The sequence below is a fragment of the Ipomoea nil genome, unplaced genomic scaffold (assembly GCF_001879475.1).
Source record: "Ipomoea nil cultivar Tokyo-kokei standard unplaced genomic scaffold, Asagao_1.1 scaffold1932, whole genome shotgun sequence".
NCBI lineage: Eukaryota > Viridiplantae > Streptophyta > Magnoliopsida > Solanales > Convolvulaceae > Ipomoea > Ipomoea nil.
The window spans coordinates 1,344,214-1,362,145 of NW_017618360.1; the positions used below are offsets into that span (position 1 = coordinate 1,344,214).

Sequence of the window (17,932 nt, forward strand, 5' to 3'; positions counted from 1 at the left end):
TTTAGATATAATAAAAATAATAATTGTAATTATAATTTTTATATTGAATATAAATAAATAAATAAATGATTAAAATATAGTGAAATAAAAGGGTGTATTCACAAAAAAAAAGTAAGAAAAAATTTAAAACTAATGAAAAAAATATTTTTAAGATTGAGCAAGATAATAAATAATGAGATAGATGCTAAAACCCCTAAAATAATTAATAGAATAAACCTCACTAATGAAATTGCTGTAATGGCTGAAAAGGATTCTTTCAAAAAAAAAAAAAAAGCTGAAAAGGATGAAAACTAAAAAAGCCTGTGGTTTGTGCTTAATTTTCCCTAGTCAATGGAACATGACGCCTAACGTTATCCAATGATTAAACTAGGATACATAGTTAAGGCAGCTTTTGGTCGTGTCAGATAGATCTTTACTTAATTGCCAATAATTTTGAAAGGCCAACTCCATTATTTGTGGATCGCTACATCAAAAGCTTCATTTGATGGATCACATACACGTCTCCTTCTTCCATTATTTTGTATTATATTATTATCTTTTCAATACTATACGTAGTGGATTAGCATATTTTAAAGATGAAGCCATTCTCTAGTTTATGTTGTTGCATTGCACTGTTGGGATACTTCGTGATGCGAGTTTAAAAACATTTAAAATAAAAATGTAATACTTGAACTGATATTAATTTAACTTGAGGCGGTATATCATTTGATAATATAATGTTTAAAGGGAGTTAATAATGAAAAATTTAAAGCGAGAATAGGGTGATGAGCTCATTGCTGGTGGAATAGAGAGGGCAACTTAGTACTTGATAATAATAAGGTCCATAGAAGAGTTTAAAATGCGAAACAATACTCGAATCGAAACTCTAACTCTATCACAAACGGTAAAATCTGGCTTAACTTGGTCCCAACATTCATGATATGTGCACAAATGTTTACTAGCTATTAGGTATTATTAGTCTTGACATTTAAATTTTCTTTGTTTTAGGGAAAATTTGCAACCACTACTCGAGTGCGTGTCTTGGATTAAGCATGTCTTGTGACCATAACCAACCAAGGATCATAAAGAGATAAACCAGCATAGGTTATTCATAACTAACAGGCCAATCTCAAATAGAAAAAGTTAATAAATAACTCCTGCAAAAAAGTCAAATTTAAAATCTTGTGGCGGTTGTATTTATCAGGTCACACAAATACTTCCTACCACCAATTCACTACCAAAGCACTTGATATATTGCAATGCAGTTTTGCATGCCTTTAACTTTGGTTCAAGTTAGATGCATTTTAGGTGCTAAACTAGAAAACTTCTTTGTGTGAGGGTGTGTTTAGGGTAATATAAATTTATAGGCCCTCTTTGCTAAAATAGTAAGCCTATCAGTTACTTTTAGCTTATTTGACCACTATTAATTGTTTGACTTGGTTAAAATCAATGAGTGTTTGATTAATTAGCTTATGTAACAACTTATTGTTCCAAAATGCTAAAATTCAAAAAGCTTCTCAAAGTGGTTTTTTCAATCAGTTTTTTGAGAATGTCATTTTGTATGTAATGATGTAATCAGCTAACAACTAACAGTTAATTTATCAAACACCTTTCTACAATCAGTTAATGCTATCAACTAGTCAAGTCCACTAATCCAATCAGCTAACAGTCATTTACCAAACACCCTTATAGTTTAACGATCAATTTAGACTTTTAGTTACAATAGATTCAAACATATCTCATGTCAGATTCAATGAACAATCCTAACCATATGCCAACTAAGCAGTAAAGTGGCAGTACTAGGATGATTCAAGCTAGCAAAGGTAGATTCACATCCCTTTCAGTACTATTACCAACTTACACCTACCACACATTCATTCACCTTTCATTACTACCCAAAAAAGAGAAAAGGGCATCTGCAGAAGTTGTAAATTGATTGGCTTACTTACAGACAGTGATTTCAGTCATGTAAAACTCAATATTTAGCTGTATTATATGATTCTTTTTCCTCTTTATTATCATGTGTGTAAGTTACATCTGTATGTGATTATGATACAAATGATTAGTATAAGTGTATAATCGCGACACCAAACACATATCGGAAGCGCTGTTCTTGTGATGGCTCGAGCTGATCAAGGGCGTTGGTGTCCTTAGAAAATGTATCTGCGAAGATAATCCACTCGGGCTGGATGCTTGAGCTTCATGAGAGCCTTCACCTCGTGTTTCCTCACCATCTCTCTCGAAATGTTTAGATTTCCCGCAATTTCTCCCAGTGTCCTATCGCCTTTGCCATCGAGCCCATATCTCTGTCTGATCACCAGGCTTTCTTTCGGTTTCAGAGAATCAAGCTATGAAAACATTAAAACGAGTTAATTGTCTTCTGCACCAGAAAAAAAAAAAAAAAACAGCAAGAACCATTAAACTATTGCAGAAAAGTGCTACATTTCATCTTTTCATCGTGATTTAATGGCATCGAGTTTATCAATCCATCTGAAACTGGTAACTGATAAACTAATGACAAAGTACCAGCTCAAGTACTATGAAGATTTCTTTTGGTTATAAAAACGAGTACTAGGAAGATAAGACAGTAGTCACAAAACCATTTTCCTTAGATAACATTAAAAAAGATGTTACCTTATCAGATTAGAAAGCAACATAGGTTACAGCTAAACTTTAAAGAAAGCGATCGAAAGAAATTACCACATCGTCAAGAGCAAGCCTTAGAAGAGCGGGTTGCTGCCTCTTATCGCCTTCAACACCATCGAGATCAGTAATTCCATTGATAAGCTCCTCTTGTGTCACGCGGTTCCTTGCATGGAGAGAGGAAACGGGTTTCGATGCTTTCATCACTTCGTGGTATCTGTCAGTGGAGATTCCTACTCGTCCCGTTATCTCTTCATCTGTTGGCATCCTCTGAAGTTCAAACAACAATTCTAATCTCGCCCTCTGGATTTCAGCTCTTACCTGAATCAAAACAAAATCACACTTCTTTTATTGGCATCTACATGCAACAAATTTAATAATTTCAATATAGAAGTATAGAACGCACCGACTCAAGCCCGAAGGACACTTTAATGAAGCTCGAAAGAGTTATGGAGCGTATAACTGCATGTCTAATCCAAAAGAGACCGTATGTCGAGAGCTGTAACCTCCTTTTTGGTTCAAATCGATCAATGGATGTAATAAGGCCCTTCACGCCCGCTTGACATAGGTCTTGGAACTTTGGACCGTTTGCAAAATCTTGAAAATATTTTTTGATGACAAACAAAACCAGTCGTAGGTTGTGCTGCAACGAAATATGATCACTATGTGAACTACAACAGTTACCAAAACAAGTGTAAATAAACAGTATGAACAGATACTGCATTGTAACAGAGTCAGTAGTACTAAAAAAAAAAAAGTGTAATAAATAGTACACAGAAACACGAGTTTCATTACAAGCGGACAATTAAACTTTTCTTAAAAGAAGAAGGCAATAAAACGTAAGAGTTACCTTGATCAATTTGTTTCGTGCTGCTCGACCAGCTTCCAATATTTTCCTTAGTACAACAATATCCACATTTGTTGCTTCTGCTATTTCAACACCAGATGGTTCTCGCCCCAGATCGTTTTGTAAGTGTTCCTTAACTTGAAGGATTACCTTAATTTCAGCAAAAAGAAAGTTTACACCATAAATTATAGGATTGTTATCAGGGAAAAAATAAACCGCATAAACATTATCCTTACCTTCATAGGCTGCATCAACTTAAAGAGCCAGGCATGCTCAGATGAAGCAAGAACTGCTGGGATTTTCATTTTCTTCCAGTCCATGCTCACTAAATCTGTGCCAACCGAATATTCTCTAACGAGTTTATTGATTTTTTCTTCTTCTGTTTCCTCCTTACGCTTCCTTTCGTGGGAAGAAGCGACTATTTCGTCTCCCTTCATGTTTCTAAGAGCAACCCTCTTATCAAGACTCAACCGTTTCGTTTTCTTCCTTTGACAACTTCTCTTGACTATACAGCCTTCAGAACCTATACGAGAAGTAGTAGGTTCTGGACTATGGATGTATAATTTCTCGAGTTTGGCAGCAACATCATTGTAATCCAAATCTAGAGTACTCGGAGAGGCTTCACCCGTAGAGACAGCATGAATCCTATCTGAACGCTTTTTAGCTCGCCCCACTCTCTTTTTACTCTCTTTCGATGTCTCTAGAGACAACGATGTAGGTTCATCAGGATAAACCAAAGCAGCAGCATTTTTCGGTTTATTGGCTTTGAATGACAGTACTAACGGTCTTTTAAGCGCACATAAACGAGAGGAAAATCTCGTGCTCAATCCCAAAGGACTCCTTGCAGCAGAGCTAGAAACAGTCACAACTCCCATGCCAATAAAGTCTGTGTTTTATAAACATGAAATTATTGATACAAATCAGCTAACAATGTTGTCAGTAAGAACATTATTCCAACCAGCAAACCATGAAGATTCAACATTTGAAACATATTATTTATACAATCAACTAATAACTAATCCCCAAACACCGTATCAGACTAATCCCCAGTCACTATCCGAGGGTGTATACTGGTTAAACCCCGCATTGTGACTCTAGCTAGCAAAGGACAACAATCAGATAAATCAACCTAGGTTGCGCATAGTTGAATGACTTAAACCAAGAAAACCATTAGGTCACTTCAATTCCACTGAGAGTCGAACGTGAAATCTTATGGTTACTAAGTCAACAGTCTAATCGGCTGGTGTTGTCCCCACTAACTTAGAGCTATTTGAAATGATGCACCCCTGCAAGAACCGGTCTTTCGAAACTAATAGTCATATTACCAACTGCTATGAATTATTGGGTTAATAGATACTACAATACTATCTATCTTTACACTTTAGTAGAACTAAGGAATACTCAGTTGCTCAAATTCAAATACAGAAAAAATTTCATTATCTACTAAAAATACAGTCCAATTTTCCTACACAGAATGCTGCTAAAGCTCTCAGAAACAAATCTGGAAATTCATTTTCTGTTTACTGGTGATTTCATCCTTAAAGATTGATTTTTTGCATTTGAATTCATGACGGTTTCTGGGCACTTATGAGAATAATGATTCAATTTTCAGCTATTCAAATCCAACAAAAAACGATTTCTCAAACAAAAGAAGAAACCCAAAGAGAGCTGTATATACCTCAGAGAGAATTCAGCAAGTCTGCAGAGTTTCTGGTCGCCGGAGATTCAAGATTCCGGTGACTCTCAATCAAACAGAGGGCCCTGGACCGTAGTATTTCACAGACAAAAATATTCCTCAGGCAATATATACCCTTTCGAATTTCTGCAGCCACAAGCTTTTTTCCATGACAGATCAACGGGCCAGAAATGTCGAGCGATTCCGCAGACGGTGAAGAACGATCCACGTCGAGCACAAAGAAAAACGCTATATGACGTGGAGGGTGCCACGGTGGAGGAAGTCTGACGTGGTGAGATGAGAGTGGGAGGGGAGATATTTGGAGGGAGAATATAGATATGGATAATTCAAAAAAAGAATATATATATATATATATATATATATGACACGCGGCTGGCTGAAAATGGGTCAAAGATGTTAGTCAACGTCAGCATGGCCCCACACTTTTGCACTGGATTGGAAAATTTTGTGGTTTTACGTGGCGTTGGTGTGAGGGAACTAACGTTGCATAATAGAAGCCATAAATTTTGCAAAAAGAACATTTCGTCATTTCTTGAATCCTTGGTGTAAAGTTTTCGTGAAATTTGATGTTTGATTAGCTAATTAAGAAAATCTGTAACTATCTTACAAGTTCTAGAAGCAAAAAGTAGGTCGGAAGGGTTTCAATAGTCCGAAAAAATATTAAAGATGTTCTTAATGCGAAGTCCCTAGTTATGTGAAACAAATTGATTTTTATAGCGTTGAGGATAGAGCGTATGTAACAATTTATATTGACTAGGAGCATGTGACACACACCTACAAGTCAGTAAGATTGGTTATGCCACATGTTGGTGTTGATGTGACATAAACAACTATGATGATTGAGAGGACGCTTCACGTTCTGCTTGTTTGCAAAAAAAGGGCAAAGCAGTGAGCATTCAAGAAGCATTAAGCTGGTTGAAGGAGTTAGCTATGAGATGCTGATGTCGAAATAGATTCACAACTGGTTTGGCATGCTTTATCTTCAAGTTCTTTTAGCCCCGTTTTTGGTATTGGTATTGATGATATTAAACAAGTAGCATCCACAATAGGTAGTGATTGTTTTTATTTTACTAAGCAATATGCGAATCGTGCTGTCCACGATGTGACTCGGAAGATCGTCTATGTGTCAGGTTGCAGCGAGTGGTTGGGCACACGGTTGCAAAAATCGCGCCTAGGCGGCCGCGAGGAAGGCCGGAATTGGCCTCCTCCGCAGCCGGCCGGCCGGTTTGACCGTTTTTTTTTTTTTTTTTTTTTTTTTTTTTTTTTTTTTAAGTGTTAAAAGTTCGGGAAGGTATAACTTTTGACTCGATTGTCCGTTTTGGACAATTTTTTTTTCAAATCGCGTATTTTTCGAAGGCGGTTTGGCCCTCTAATTTCTCCAAAAAATGTTTTTTTTGCTCTTAATTTTAATTTTTTTTTTATGTATATAGATGGTTTCAACAATATTCAAAACGATTTTACAACAACTTATGTAAATAATTTGTAAGAAAAAACTAAAGGAACCTTATGTTTTATTAGTGAAATTCATAATTTTTAATTTAATTTTTTTTATTTTTAAAAAATTAAAAAAATTAAAATAAAAAATCGGCGTCTAGGCGCCCCCTTGACGCCTAGGGGGCGCCAAACGTTTTTTGCAACATTGGTTGGGCACTCCGCCTTTTTATCTTGTTGACACTCTTTTATTAAATTTAATGCATTAAGTTTTGATGTTCAAAAAAAGATCAAAAATTATCATATACGTCTCGTATATCTTCAATTAGTGACCCAAGAGGCCAAGACCCAAAGACCTAGGTATGTAACCATGTTTTAAACGCTATTAATATCAAATTAAATGTCATGCATAAAGCCGCCATCTCACACTCATATTGTGTCTATTATACTATTAAATAATCTACATTTAATATACAAATAATATACTTTTAGTATATTAAAAATATATATATATTTTTTTATGATTCACACAATAATTTGCCGCCACATCACATGATAGATGAGGTGTTAACCTTGAAGCCAATTTGTGCAATCATTATTGTGTGGACCATATTTTATCTACTGTAAAATAATGTATATTGCATTCAGGGGATGTACATTATTTTTGTTCTGAGTATATATTATATTGTATAATGTATATTCGGTACAAAAATAATATACATTTAGTATATTAAAAATATATTTTTTGTTATGGTCCACATAATATTGTGTGGACCATGGTCCATACAATAATTTGCCCAATTTGTGCACGCCCATTGAATATGGACCAAAAAAGCATTTTACTAAAGGCCCATTAACTGGTGAGCATATCAATGGCGTAGACTTATTATATGGACTATAATGCGACACGAGTAGTTATGTTGTGCATCCGTATACACCATGTATAGTGCATAGGATGTAAAAATGACGTAGTTTTATTAAAAATGTGTGTCTCTTTTTTTAAAAAAAATCAGGTTCGTTTCCCAGCAACAATATTATGTTGTTCATTCATTCTGGAATTTTAGTTCATAGATTATGGAATTTTAATTCATTGATTTTGGAATTATAGTTCATCGATTCTGGAATTGTAGTTCATCGATTCTGAAATTTTAGTTCATAGATTTTGGAATTTTAGTTCATTCATTCTGGAATTTTTAGTTCATAGATTAGATTCTGGAATTTTAGTTCATAGATTATGGAATTATAATTCATCGATTCTGGAATTTTAGTTCATATGTTGTTGCTGGGAATCGAATTTGAATTTTTTTTTTTTAAAAAAAAAGAGACGCCCGTTTTTAATAAAACGACGTCGTTTTTGCATCCGTATGCACCATGCATGGTTCATGGTGCATGCGGATGCACAGCATAATTTGCCATGCGACGCAAACGGCCAATATAAAAAGACAAAAAAGGAAGCAGAAGTTAACCCAAGACAGACAGTGAACACATAATAATTAATTAGGGTTAATCAATGGACAAAATCTACAACTAATTTAATCTGTTGGGAAATTAAAGCATGCAGTCCTATATATTCTTAGCAAAACAAAATCGATTAAGTTACATATATATATATGGGCATATATAAACTGGATGCGGACGACATGATATGATGGAGCAATCATATGTAATTTAATGTTGTTGTGACAGCATGCATAATCATTAGCAGAATGTTTGCTGAATCTGTTGAGCCAGTTCCTCCGCACTGAGTTGACATTCAATCCCAATCTACCCACACAACAAAAACACCCATTAGCCTTAATCAATAACACTGATGTAGTAAATACGAGCGTATACTACGTAATATGGTGCTAGGGTTAATTTCGACTGCGATCACTATACATAGTTTGCTTGTTAGTTTAAGTTATGAAGCTCGGAATATTTGACCGTGGGCCAGAGGTTCTCGAACTAACAATTAGCAAAAGTCCCTCCCTATAACAATTAATGTAGTATTTATAGAGAATAAGAGGGAACATGCCCCGGTCTCATAGCATGTATGGCACGTGGAACCGATGTACAAGTTCAAATCAGGGCCCAGGGTGACTTGACCACATGTCCTAATATTCCTAAGTTTACTGGGTGCACCGCCATTGCGTTTTGCCAGTAGAATCAGGTTGGTAGGTCAGGACACATCGATTACTATAGCCCTTGCATATGGTTGCCTATAGCTGAGCTTGGTAGAAGAGATGGTCGGAAAGATAAGCATACCAGATTGGTGTAGATCTGGCCAAACTTTATTCTAATAGTAGATCCGTGACTACCATATGTGTACTAGTTGATACGGAGTAATCCCATCACTATTTATAGGTAAAGTCCCAGTTCTGATCAGGTACTTCTCGCAATATAACACAAAAGTTTTCAAAAAATATAGGTTAATGTTCCTATAATATCTGCTTACATGTATAAATTCAAAACATTTTTCTTTTAACTTTTGACTTGTACTTGATGCAAGAAAGTGAGAAACAATTATTCGTAACTGTTGTGACCTGCATCTTATTATTGTTTGGAAACTAAAAAAAATTATAAAAAATGGAATAAATAACTCTTTTTGCAGTAAAAAAAAAAAAAAATGAAGTCCTAATTTGCATGCAGTGAGAATAATAAGTGGTATTCCCGAGGTCGACAGCTAGCCTAAATAGGCAAGAAAGAAATAATGCATGTCCGTCGTACATAATGGCAGGCATGCACTTCACTTTCTGGTTTATTTCTACTTCTACCAATTTTATGTATTGAATTCAGTTAATAAAGTTTGACTGAAATTATTTATAATTTAATTTTTTATAATAAAATTATAAATAATAGGTAAAGTTTATATAGCCTTTCAAAAAAAAAAGGTAAAGTTTATATATTTAAAAATTATACTTTAAGAAAATGTTAATAAAAATAAGTAAAGAAAAAATAATTAGTTTGACCAATTAAGATAAATAAGACAAATGAGATGGACCAGGGAGTATATGATTTTACTACGATATTTTGAACTCCCATAAACCTAACCTAATATCAATTATATTACTAAATTACTATATTTAGATTAAAACACATATACAAAAGTTGAGCATATACAAAAGTTAGACTTATACAAAAGATTATAAGTTAACGTGATATTTATGTTGAGCATGTAATTAAATTGAAATATTAAGTGGGTCGTGCACTCTTATCTCTTAAAGAGAGGTGAGAGGTCGGGAGTTTGAACTCCCACTTATATGAAAAAATAAATTTGAAACAAAACAAAAAGTGGTCGGAAATAGCAACAAATTTTTTTTCTGATATTAAGGGGGCGTTTGGCTCACGGAATGTTAGATTACCTTAGGGAATGTTAGATTCCTGTGTTTGGTAAAAACTGGGTTATATAATATAAACCTGTTTGGTTGATGAATTGTTGGGAATGTTATAGTGGTTATTTTACCTTAATGTCCTCATATTACAAATCATCTTGCAAAGTGAAGGGCAAATTTTGTAAAATAGCAAGGGAATCTTATATTACCTAAGGAGAAGAAGGTTATCACATTCCCTCAAAATTATAAAAAAAGATGATGTGGAGGGTAAATAACATTCCATGGGAAAGTTGGATAACTTCAACCAAACAAAGGAATCTTGTATAACTAGACAAATATAACTTTGGTTATCCTAGATAACCCGAACCAAACACCCCCTAAAAGTGGTCGGATTTAAAATTACTTTAAGGTGGTAAGAAATTTCATAATTTCTAGTAGTGCGGTTACACAGAACACTAAAAAAAAATAAATAAATTGGAAGATTAAAAGTTACCTTAATAGTGAAGGAGTTAAGCATGGTGTGGTCATTAATGACGCTGATGCTGACATGGAGGATCTCGAGGGAGAGATCCTCAAGTGCAGAAATGATCTTGACGGCCTGGCCGGGAATGCGCGGAGACACCGTTTTGACCACCACATTCGCGCCGGAGAACTTCACCTCCACTTCCGCAATCTCCGACTTCGAATTCGCGGCGAGCTCATTGGCGCTGTCCACGGAGGCGGAGGAAGTGGCTGTCGGAGAGCAAGAAGACGGCGGCTCGATAATAAGTTGGCTGGCGGCTGATGATGATGATGAGGACGATAAAAAACCCGTCGTCGGCGTTGGCAGCAGCGGCGGCCTGCAGGCGGCGCCGTACGAGGTGGTCGGTTGCGGCGTTGTCGGGCTAATGGGATAGCTGCTCATTCTGGGACTCAATGCTGGTTTTCTCGGACTTAGAAGAACTTCATTGTAAACCTTTCTTTGTTTCTTGGCCTCCAGAGATTCAACAACCTGCTGCAACTCCGTTATGTAGTCCACAACCCCTCCAATTATTGATGCTTGATCACCCTAATAATAACATCATTAACATATTCTAAATCAACATTTCCAAATATAAATATATATATATGTTGAACCAAACTTCTTTAATTAGTGTCTTCGGGTGCAGAAAAATTTCAGATATTCACAGTCACTGTTTGAGGTGTACATTAAGTAAACCAATTTGTGTTAGTCTACTGCTGAGAGTTGAACTTATAATTTTGTGGTTAGTCTGACTAACTTGATTGAGATTATTTAGGTAAATTCTTTTTCAGATTGCAGAATTATTCTGTTTATAAATTAATAGTTAAACTACACATTTATATTTTATAATATATTATATTTTGATATATATATGATGGGCAGTATACATGTGATCAAGTTGGCATTGGAATGTACTATACGTACCCTTTTGACATAAAAGCAAGGCATCAAGGAGCGAAGGACAGACAAATGGCCATTCATCTGTTTCCTGCGGTTCCTCTCCACCGTTATGTGAGACATCCGAGGTTGTTGTTCATCCGACGACGGGTTAACGTCGTCAGGAACGGCGGCGGTGGCTGCGCTACTTTTCTGTCTCTTGCAATTCCTCGGTGGTGATAATGAATTGGAACCCTCCACCTCAGTCTCAGATAATAACTCTCGAACCCCACCACCGTCATTATCTTTCCCGGCGGCTGTTTCACCGGAAAACGCTGGTGCAGCTGTCTGGTTAAAGTCATCCAAAGCTTCAAGGATTCCGAAGATATCGTCCGGCGAAGCGTCGCCGGCGAACTCCGAGTCCTCAAAGAAATCTGATAAATTCCCTGCAGTATCCATTATATTTAATTTGTCACGATCGAGTTATGACGACGCAAATGTTTTAGCTGAGAAGGGAAGAAATGGAGAGAGTGTTTGATCAGAGAGAGGGTTTGATAGGAGAGAATTGAAGGAGAGAGCAGAGCAGAGGGTGTATAAATGGCGACGTTGTTCCCTAGAACAATACTGACATAACAAGAGTCATAAAGCTAGGGTTTCATGCAGGTATGTCTTAGTAAATAGTGAAATATTTTTGAACTTATCTATATATGTAGGTACAAGGTAAATTCAATTTTGCTTATAGTGCCATTATATTTTGTACCATACATTGTAAGTCTTCTCCCAAAAAAAGTTGAATCCCAATTTTAAAGACTCCACACTCAGGTTTAACAAAGTATTTGGGAGATGCAAATCAGCAAAAGGGATCTGTCTACTTTAGACATATAATCCCCACACTCTGATAGTAGAGATTCAAATTTTGATCTCTTCTCCCAAACACGCTAAGCTCGTGCGGACACCATACATCTAAGTCTGATTACATTGAATATTATATTGTATCATTTAGCTAACAATTAATATATATAAAGTCAAAAATACAGCTTTGTAAAAAATAGTTTTCTTGATTGTCATCAAGATCCTTATCTTACTGAGACTCCGGCTTACAAAAATTTGATGCTTGAATAATGCTTGCATAGGCATTAATGGAGTCACCGTAAACTTTTGCTAGGCAGGTTTTGTTTTTAAACAGTGTGTGATCAAATTATTTTTTTTAAAGAAGAATTTATTATGAGTAAACAACACAACACTATTTACTTTTTAATTTAAAGCATTTATTTATTGGGAAGAAAGAATAAGATATGTAGAGATTAAAAATGGAGCATGATCTAGACTTGACACTGCAAGTGTTTTTGCTCAACCATGTTTAAACACAATTAAGCAAACAATGGGATGGTTAAGTACTTAGGCTCCACTTGTTTCCCATTAATGACTTCTCTTGAATTCATATTTATGCATATATTCCACTACTACAAGACTAATCTGAAATCAACTCGAGTAATATCCATCCACAGAGTTTAATTATTATATTACAACTGCATTAACCGCTTATTTATTCCGTTTGGAAAGCAGGAATGAAAATGACTCCCGGAACATAAGTCATTTTCTCATAAAACATTTTCTCTTTCCAATATTTGGTTGCATTTTGGAAAACTTGGTGTGTTTAATTTATTTTATGAAAAACCAAGTAGAATTGTATGTTTAAACATTTTGGCGAAAAATGACTTCCCCAAATTTTAGCGGAAGTCATTTTTCTCCAAAATGACTTCATTTCCCCCGGTTAATATTGACTGAATTTTCCGTTGCATCCAAACATTGAAAACTCAGAAAACATTTTTCATAAATCATTTTCCGAATTTTCAAAAGGATCCTAAATGTCTCAAACTGTTGGACTTAATTTCGTCTCATATTGATTAGTACCAATTTAGTCGCTATTGTCAATAACGATTAGTAACGATGCATGGACAATCGAATTGAAAAATGTAACTTCTTTTTTTTTTTTTTAATAATTAGGTTTGTAAATACCTTTCGAAGGAGGAAATTAAATTATATACATAAAAATATATGTTCTCAAGTCTCAAAAAATGGTGAGTTCCCCAAATATAGAAATTAAAATAAAAATATATAGTGTCATTTTCCCTCATGGGGGAGATGTTATTCTTTCCTCTGCATGCAAACAAATATAGACTATATATAATTTCTCCTGGTGGTTCCCTGGCAACAAAACACTATATAAAGTGCCCCCCACCCCTCGAGGACCATTTTGTAAGGGACCATCTCATTATTTATGAAAATAATTAATTCGAATAAAAGCATGCATTTCTCATACTTTAAAATAGTTAATGATATATATATATATATATATAAAGAAGAAAGTTCAAATGCGGCGGGGTCTTCCCGTGCGGCGGTGCCGCGGAATTTCAGAATACACCAACTGTGTTAACAATATGCACCAACAGTGTAAGAAAAACACACCACAATGAAATGCAATAAAACATCAAAAAATACACAACAGACTCAAAAAAAAAATACATCATATATCTCACCACCCCCAATGGTGTATTTCCGAACAGTGTATGGTGTTTTTACTCACTCCTAATGGTGTGTGTTTGGTGATGCGTACCTAATTTTCCTCTGTTTTTTTGCGGTGTATTTTCCTAGTATATTTGTTGAACAATTGGTGATGCCGCATCGTAAGACACCGCAACTCGCCTCTCTCTCTCTCTCTCTCTCTCTCTCTATATATATATATATATATATATATATATATATATATATATATATATATATATATATATATATATAATAGTTTATAGATTTTTTTTGTTAATAGTACTTAAGCTAGGTAACACAAATACGAGGAATGAAAAAGGAGACCTAGGAAAATGACAATTTAAAAACAAGTTTTCTTTTAGCAATGAGATTTTTTTTCCCCCTTTCCAGTTAACCCCTTAAAATACATAACACTTAAAAAAAACACGTTTCTAGATTTTTTTTTTTTTTTTTTTTTACATACGGTATTTAATATCCGGGAAAATGACAGAAATGTGACAACAGGAACATGCAATTCCCAAAATATGACCCCAAAAAAAGTTGAACGAAATTATGAAAAACACATTTGAAAAATGCATTTTATCACATTTTCGGTCAAACATAAAACACAAGTGAGATTTGCGTTTCTCAAGAAACGTAAACTTTTTTTTTTTTTTTAATTTGGTCTCCGGCGACCAAAATTGGCCGAGGCAACCAAACTGGTTGCCTTCTCCTTCGCTGGAGAAGCCGGCAGCCAAAACTGGTGTCGCCAGCTTCTCCAGCGAAAGAGAAGGCAACTGGTTGCCTTCTCCTTCGCCGGAGAAGCCGACGACCAAAACTAGTTGCTGGTTTCTCCAGCGAAGGAGAAGGCAAAGAAGGCAACCAGTTTGGTTGCCTTCTCCTTCGACGGAGAAGCCTAGTTGTCGGAAACTAAAATTTATTTTTAAAAAAAATTGCGCTTCTCGTGAAATTTGCGTTTCTCGAGAAACGCAAATGAGACTCCCGTTTCATGTTTGACTGGAAATGTGATAAAACACATTTCCCAAATGTGTCTTTCATAATTTCGTTCATTTTTTTTTTGGGAATTGCATACTTCTACTGTCGCATTTCTGTCATTTTCCCTTTAATATCCCCACTACTGCAAGACTTGTATAGATTTGACTCAAATTACACTTGTAAAGTTTAATTTTTACTCGAATAAAAACTAACAAATAACTCTTTAATTATATGGTGCATCCTTTTTCAAGAAGGATGCAAAAGCGTTTTTGGAAGTTTCCATAAATTTCAAGAAGAAAACGTTTTCAAAACAAACAAAAAAATAATTTTCTCAAAATACTTATCGAAAAAACTAATTTGAATTTTAGTATTTTGGAGCAATAAATTGTTACAAAAAGCTAATTAAACAAACACTCATATTGATTGTTTAACCAAATCAAACCGTTAATAGTAATCGAATAAACTAAAATTAACTGATAAACTAACTATTTACCAAATTAAAAAGGTCCTTTGTGTATCATAGATTTTATGTATGTGGTAGAATTTTTCATAAATTTAGTATCCCCTTCACCAAGTTAATGCCAACTATGCAGGAAGGGAAACATTCTGCTAATTAAAGCAGCCAAAAAAAAGAGAGAACACTTAACAACTTTGTATGAAACAATTAATGTTACCAAGTTGTAAGTATCTTGTTTTTTTTTTTCTTTTTTATTTATTAATATAAGTTCATCCATTTTATAAACATCTTGCGTGTATGGGAAAAAATACGGAGTGATTTCAGTCGAAATTCGAACTTTATAAAATATGTTTATGTCCCGTCCCATTGATACGTGTCTACTATTTTAATACAAACCGCGTCGTATGGGGTGGCATAAATGCATATATAGCTTATGTATACAAGAGAATTGGAGCATGTGCTCCATCTCAACTCAAACCCTAAGTTGATAGTTAGATTGCACATTAATGATTACTTTTTGGTGGGCTCCCATGATCTTTGGCATTGACTCTTATCTGATACCAAATTGAAGCATGTACTCCATCTCAACTAAAAGCTTAAACCGATAGTTAGATTGCACATTAATGGTTATATGCTCAACAAAGAGGACACAAAAGATGTATCTATATCTGCTGTATAATAAATACTGGTGCAGTATGAATGCAAACAGCAAAATTTTCAAAATGCTTTCTTAAAGTGGGATGAGAAAAGAAAAGAAAGAAAAGAGAATTGAAGTTATTGGCATTGAATCTATATTCAGAATGAGAAGAAGTTAAAAGGGGGGTTTGAAGGTGCAATGGTTCTGTCAAGAGAGTACTTAAAACACAGGGAAATATAATAACTAATAAGTGTATTTGTTTCATTTCATTATATTCCTTCTGCAGAATTTCGGTTATAAAGAAGCCATGGACACGACACAAAATGCCACACCGTGCTCTGAAATCTCGGTTAGGGGAGAGTAAATGCGGGGTTGAGGGTGATGACGAGAGGAACTGCAAGTTGTTCTAACGAAGAACGAGAAAGAAAGAGAGAAATAATGAACATTGAAGGAAGGGAGCCTGCAGCAGAGCTCTATAAATGCACAGACACGGCATTTGCATGCCCCCCCTTATGATTCATACACATTTAAGTCGTCCCAAAATTCAAAAAAACCGAGCGACTTAAATGCGGTGGGAGAGAGTGCACCAGACCAGACACACAAAGAAACCGATAGATACAGGAGGTGAAGTGAAGTTAAGTGCGTGATAATGATGGCAGAGAGGGGAGGGAGTGGCGGGCGAGAAGAGTAAATGCAGGGTGGGGGGGTGGGGGCGTTTTTATGACAATCTGGACAGGATGGTTTTGGATTCATAAACATTTACTCCCCCCCTTCCCTTCCCTCTCAGAACAAATACATTTTTTCCCTATCACCAATCATCTTTCACATTTACCATCCCCAACAACCCCCCCATGCATATATACATACACAATAATAAAGTAGGGTTGTATTGTACTGCACTTACCAGAAGACTCCATGCAAATTCAGTCCAAACCGACCAATTAATCAGCAAAATGCCACGAAAAACATTAAATTTCAAGAAATAATCATACTTTAAGTCTACAAGTGAAGTAGCGTATACTTACAAGACTCGAGCCATAAGACCTGTTAAAACCGCTTATGAGCCTAAGCGGCTAAGCCTCACTGGCTTAAATTCAGTCCCGGCAACAAAAACAAACAGTATATTTAGTTTCGGCTTAGTGCCACATAGCTTATGAACTGTTTAGCAGAAAGTTGCAGACAATCTCGAGGGTAACAAGGATATCAATGTAGCACTGCTCCAGGTCCATAGATTAGCAGTCATTTACTCAAAATTTTGAAATATTTTTTAAAGTTTGAATTTTGAATTCGAAAATTTTAGAAATTTTGAATTTTGACAAGTTATTCTTGAAATTAATGTAAACTCATATATATACATAAAGCTTCTTCACTATCCATTGCCACTTTCCAGGCTCAACCACAATGAAGAAGTCTAATTCTAGTGGTCATATTACATTCAACTCTCATAAGCAGTGTTGCAAAAATCGCGCCTAGGCGCCGATTAAGGCGCTAGGCGGTCGGCCTCCTAGGCGCTCTAGGCAGTCCCCAGGCGCCTAGAGGGCGCCTAGCGATTTTTTCAACATTGCTCATAAGGTAAGATGACGAGATTGTGAATTCTACTTTTTAACCCTAGGAAGATCTGCATGAGATTTCGACACGTGAAAACAAACCCGTATCTATATTCATGCACACCCATGACCCATCGCAATAAGGCAAAAATTCTGAATTAATGGTAAAGAGAAGAGCACAACCACCTTCTTCTAAGGCCCTTTCTCTTTTCGTTTTCAGTAGAAAGGAGGCATCGCTAAATGTTATAGACCGGGACATCTACACAGAATTTATGCAATATAATGTAGGACAAAACCCTAAAACAACACTGAAGTAAATATGCGGGTCCTCCTAACTGCATTCATATCACAATCTAGAACAACCTCATTAAAGACGCCCACGAAATGTATGAGACAAAAACATTACTCCAAACCATATATTTTCAATTTTCACCATTCATTCCTTTAACTATTACTAATGTCCATCCACATTAAGCAATTTTCA

At 35.4% G+C, this 17,932-nt stretch overlaps 2 protein-coding genes across 3 annotated transcripts; both read right to left on the reverse strand.

Annotated features, from left to right (window-relative positions):
- Positions 1 to 1,894: 1,894 nt before the first annotated feature.
- LOC109193774 (RNA polymerase sigma factor sigE, chloroplastic/mitochondrial-like) lies at positions 1,895 to 5,265 on the reverse strand. 2 transcript variants are annotated; one of them, XM_019344583.1, is made up of 6 exons: positions 5,148 to 5,265; positions 3,706 to 4,355; positions 3,473 to 3,619; positions 3,029 to 3,265; positions 2,680 to 2,943; positions 1,895 to 2,327 (listed from the first exon to the last, which is right to left on the reverse strand). In XM_019344583.1, exons 2-6 carry the CDS (start codon positions 4,342 to 4,344, stop codon positions 2,130 to 2,132), a joined length of 1,485 nt encoding a protein of 494 aa, XP_019200128.1. In that variant the 5' UTR covers positions 4,345 to 4,355; positions 5,148 to 5,265; the 3' UTR covers positions 1,895 to 2,129. The 2 variants fall into 2 exon arrangements, with proteins under 2 accessions (XP_019200128.1, XP_019200129.1); XM_019344584.1 differs by lacking the exon at positions 5,148 to 5,265 and having other exon boundaries at positions 3,706 to 4,373.
- A 2,962-nt stretch (positions 5,266 to 8,227) lies between these two features.
- On the reverse strand, positions 8,228 to 11,837 carry LOC109193775 (transcription factor SPEECHLESS-like). The gene is made up of 3 exons (XM_019344585.1): positions 11,334 to 11,837; positions 10,401 to 10,955; positions 8,228 to 8,360 (listed from the first exon to the last, which is right to left on the reverse strand). The coding sequence occupies exons 1-3, from the start codon at positions 11,742 to 11,744 to the stop codon at positions 8,295 to 8,297; spliced, it is 1,032 nt and encodes a 343-aa protein (XP_019200130.1). The 5' UTR covers positions 11,745 to 11,837; the 3' UTR covers positions 8,228 to 8,294.
- Between the last annotated feature and the right edge of the window lie 6,095 nt (positions 11,838 to 17,932).

Excerpts from the sequence above, each read along its gene's own strand:
- LOC109193774 (XM_019344583.1), bottom strand. The coding sequence starts at position 4,344 with ATGGGAGTTGTGACTGTTTCTAGCTCTGCTGCAAGGAGTCCTTTGGGA. Across the intron at positions 3,620-3,705 it reads AGTTGATGCAGCCTATGAAG|GTAATCCTTCAAGTTAAGGA; the intron begins GTAAGGATAATG and ends GCTGAAATTAAG. Across the intron at positions 3,266-3,472 it reads CACGAAACAAATTGATCAAG|CACAACCTACGACTGGTTTT; the intron begins GTAACTCTTACG and ends ATTTCGTTGCAG.
- LOC109193775 (XM_019344585.1), bottom strand. The coding sequence starts at position 11,744 with ATGGATACTGCAGGGAATTTATCAGATTTCTTTGAGGACTCGGAGTTC. Across the intron at positions 10,956-11,333 it reads CTTGCTTTTATGTCAAAAGG|GGTGATCAAGCATCAATAAT; the intron begins GTACGTATAGTA and ends TGTTATTATTAG. Across the intron at positions 8,361-10,400 it reads TTAACTCCTTCACTATTAAG|ATTGGGATTGAATGTCAACT; the intron begins GTAACTTTTAAT and ends TTGTGTGGGTAG.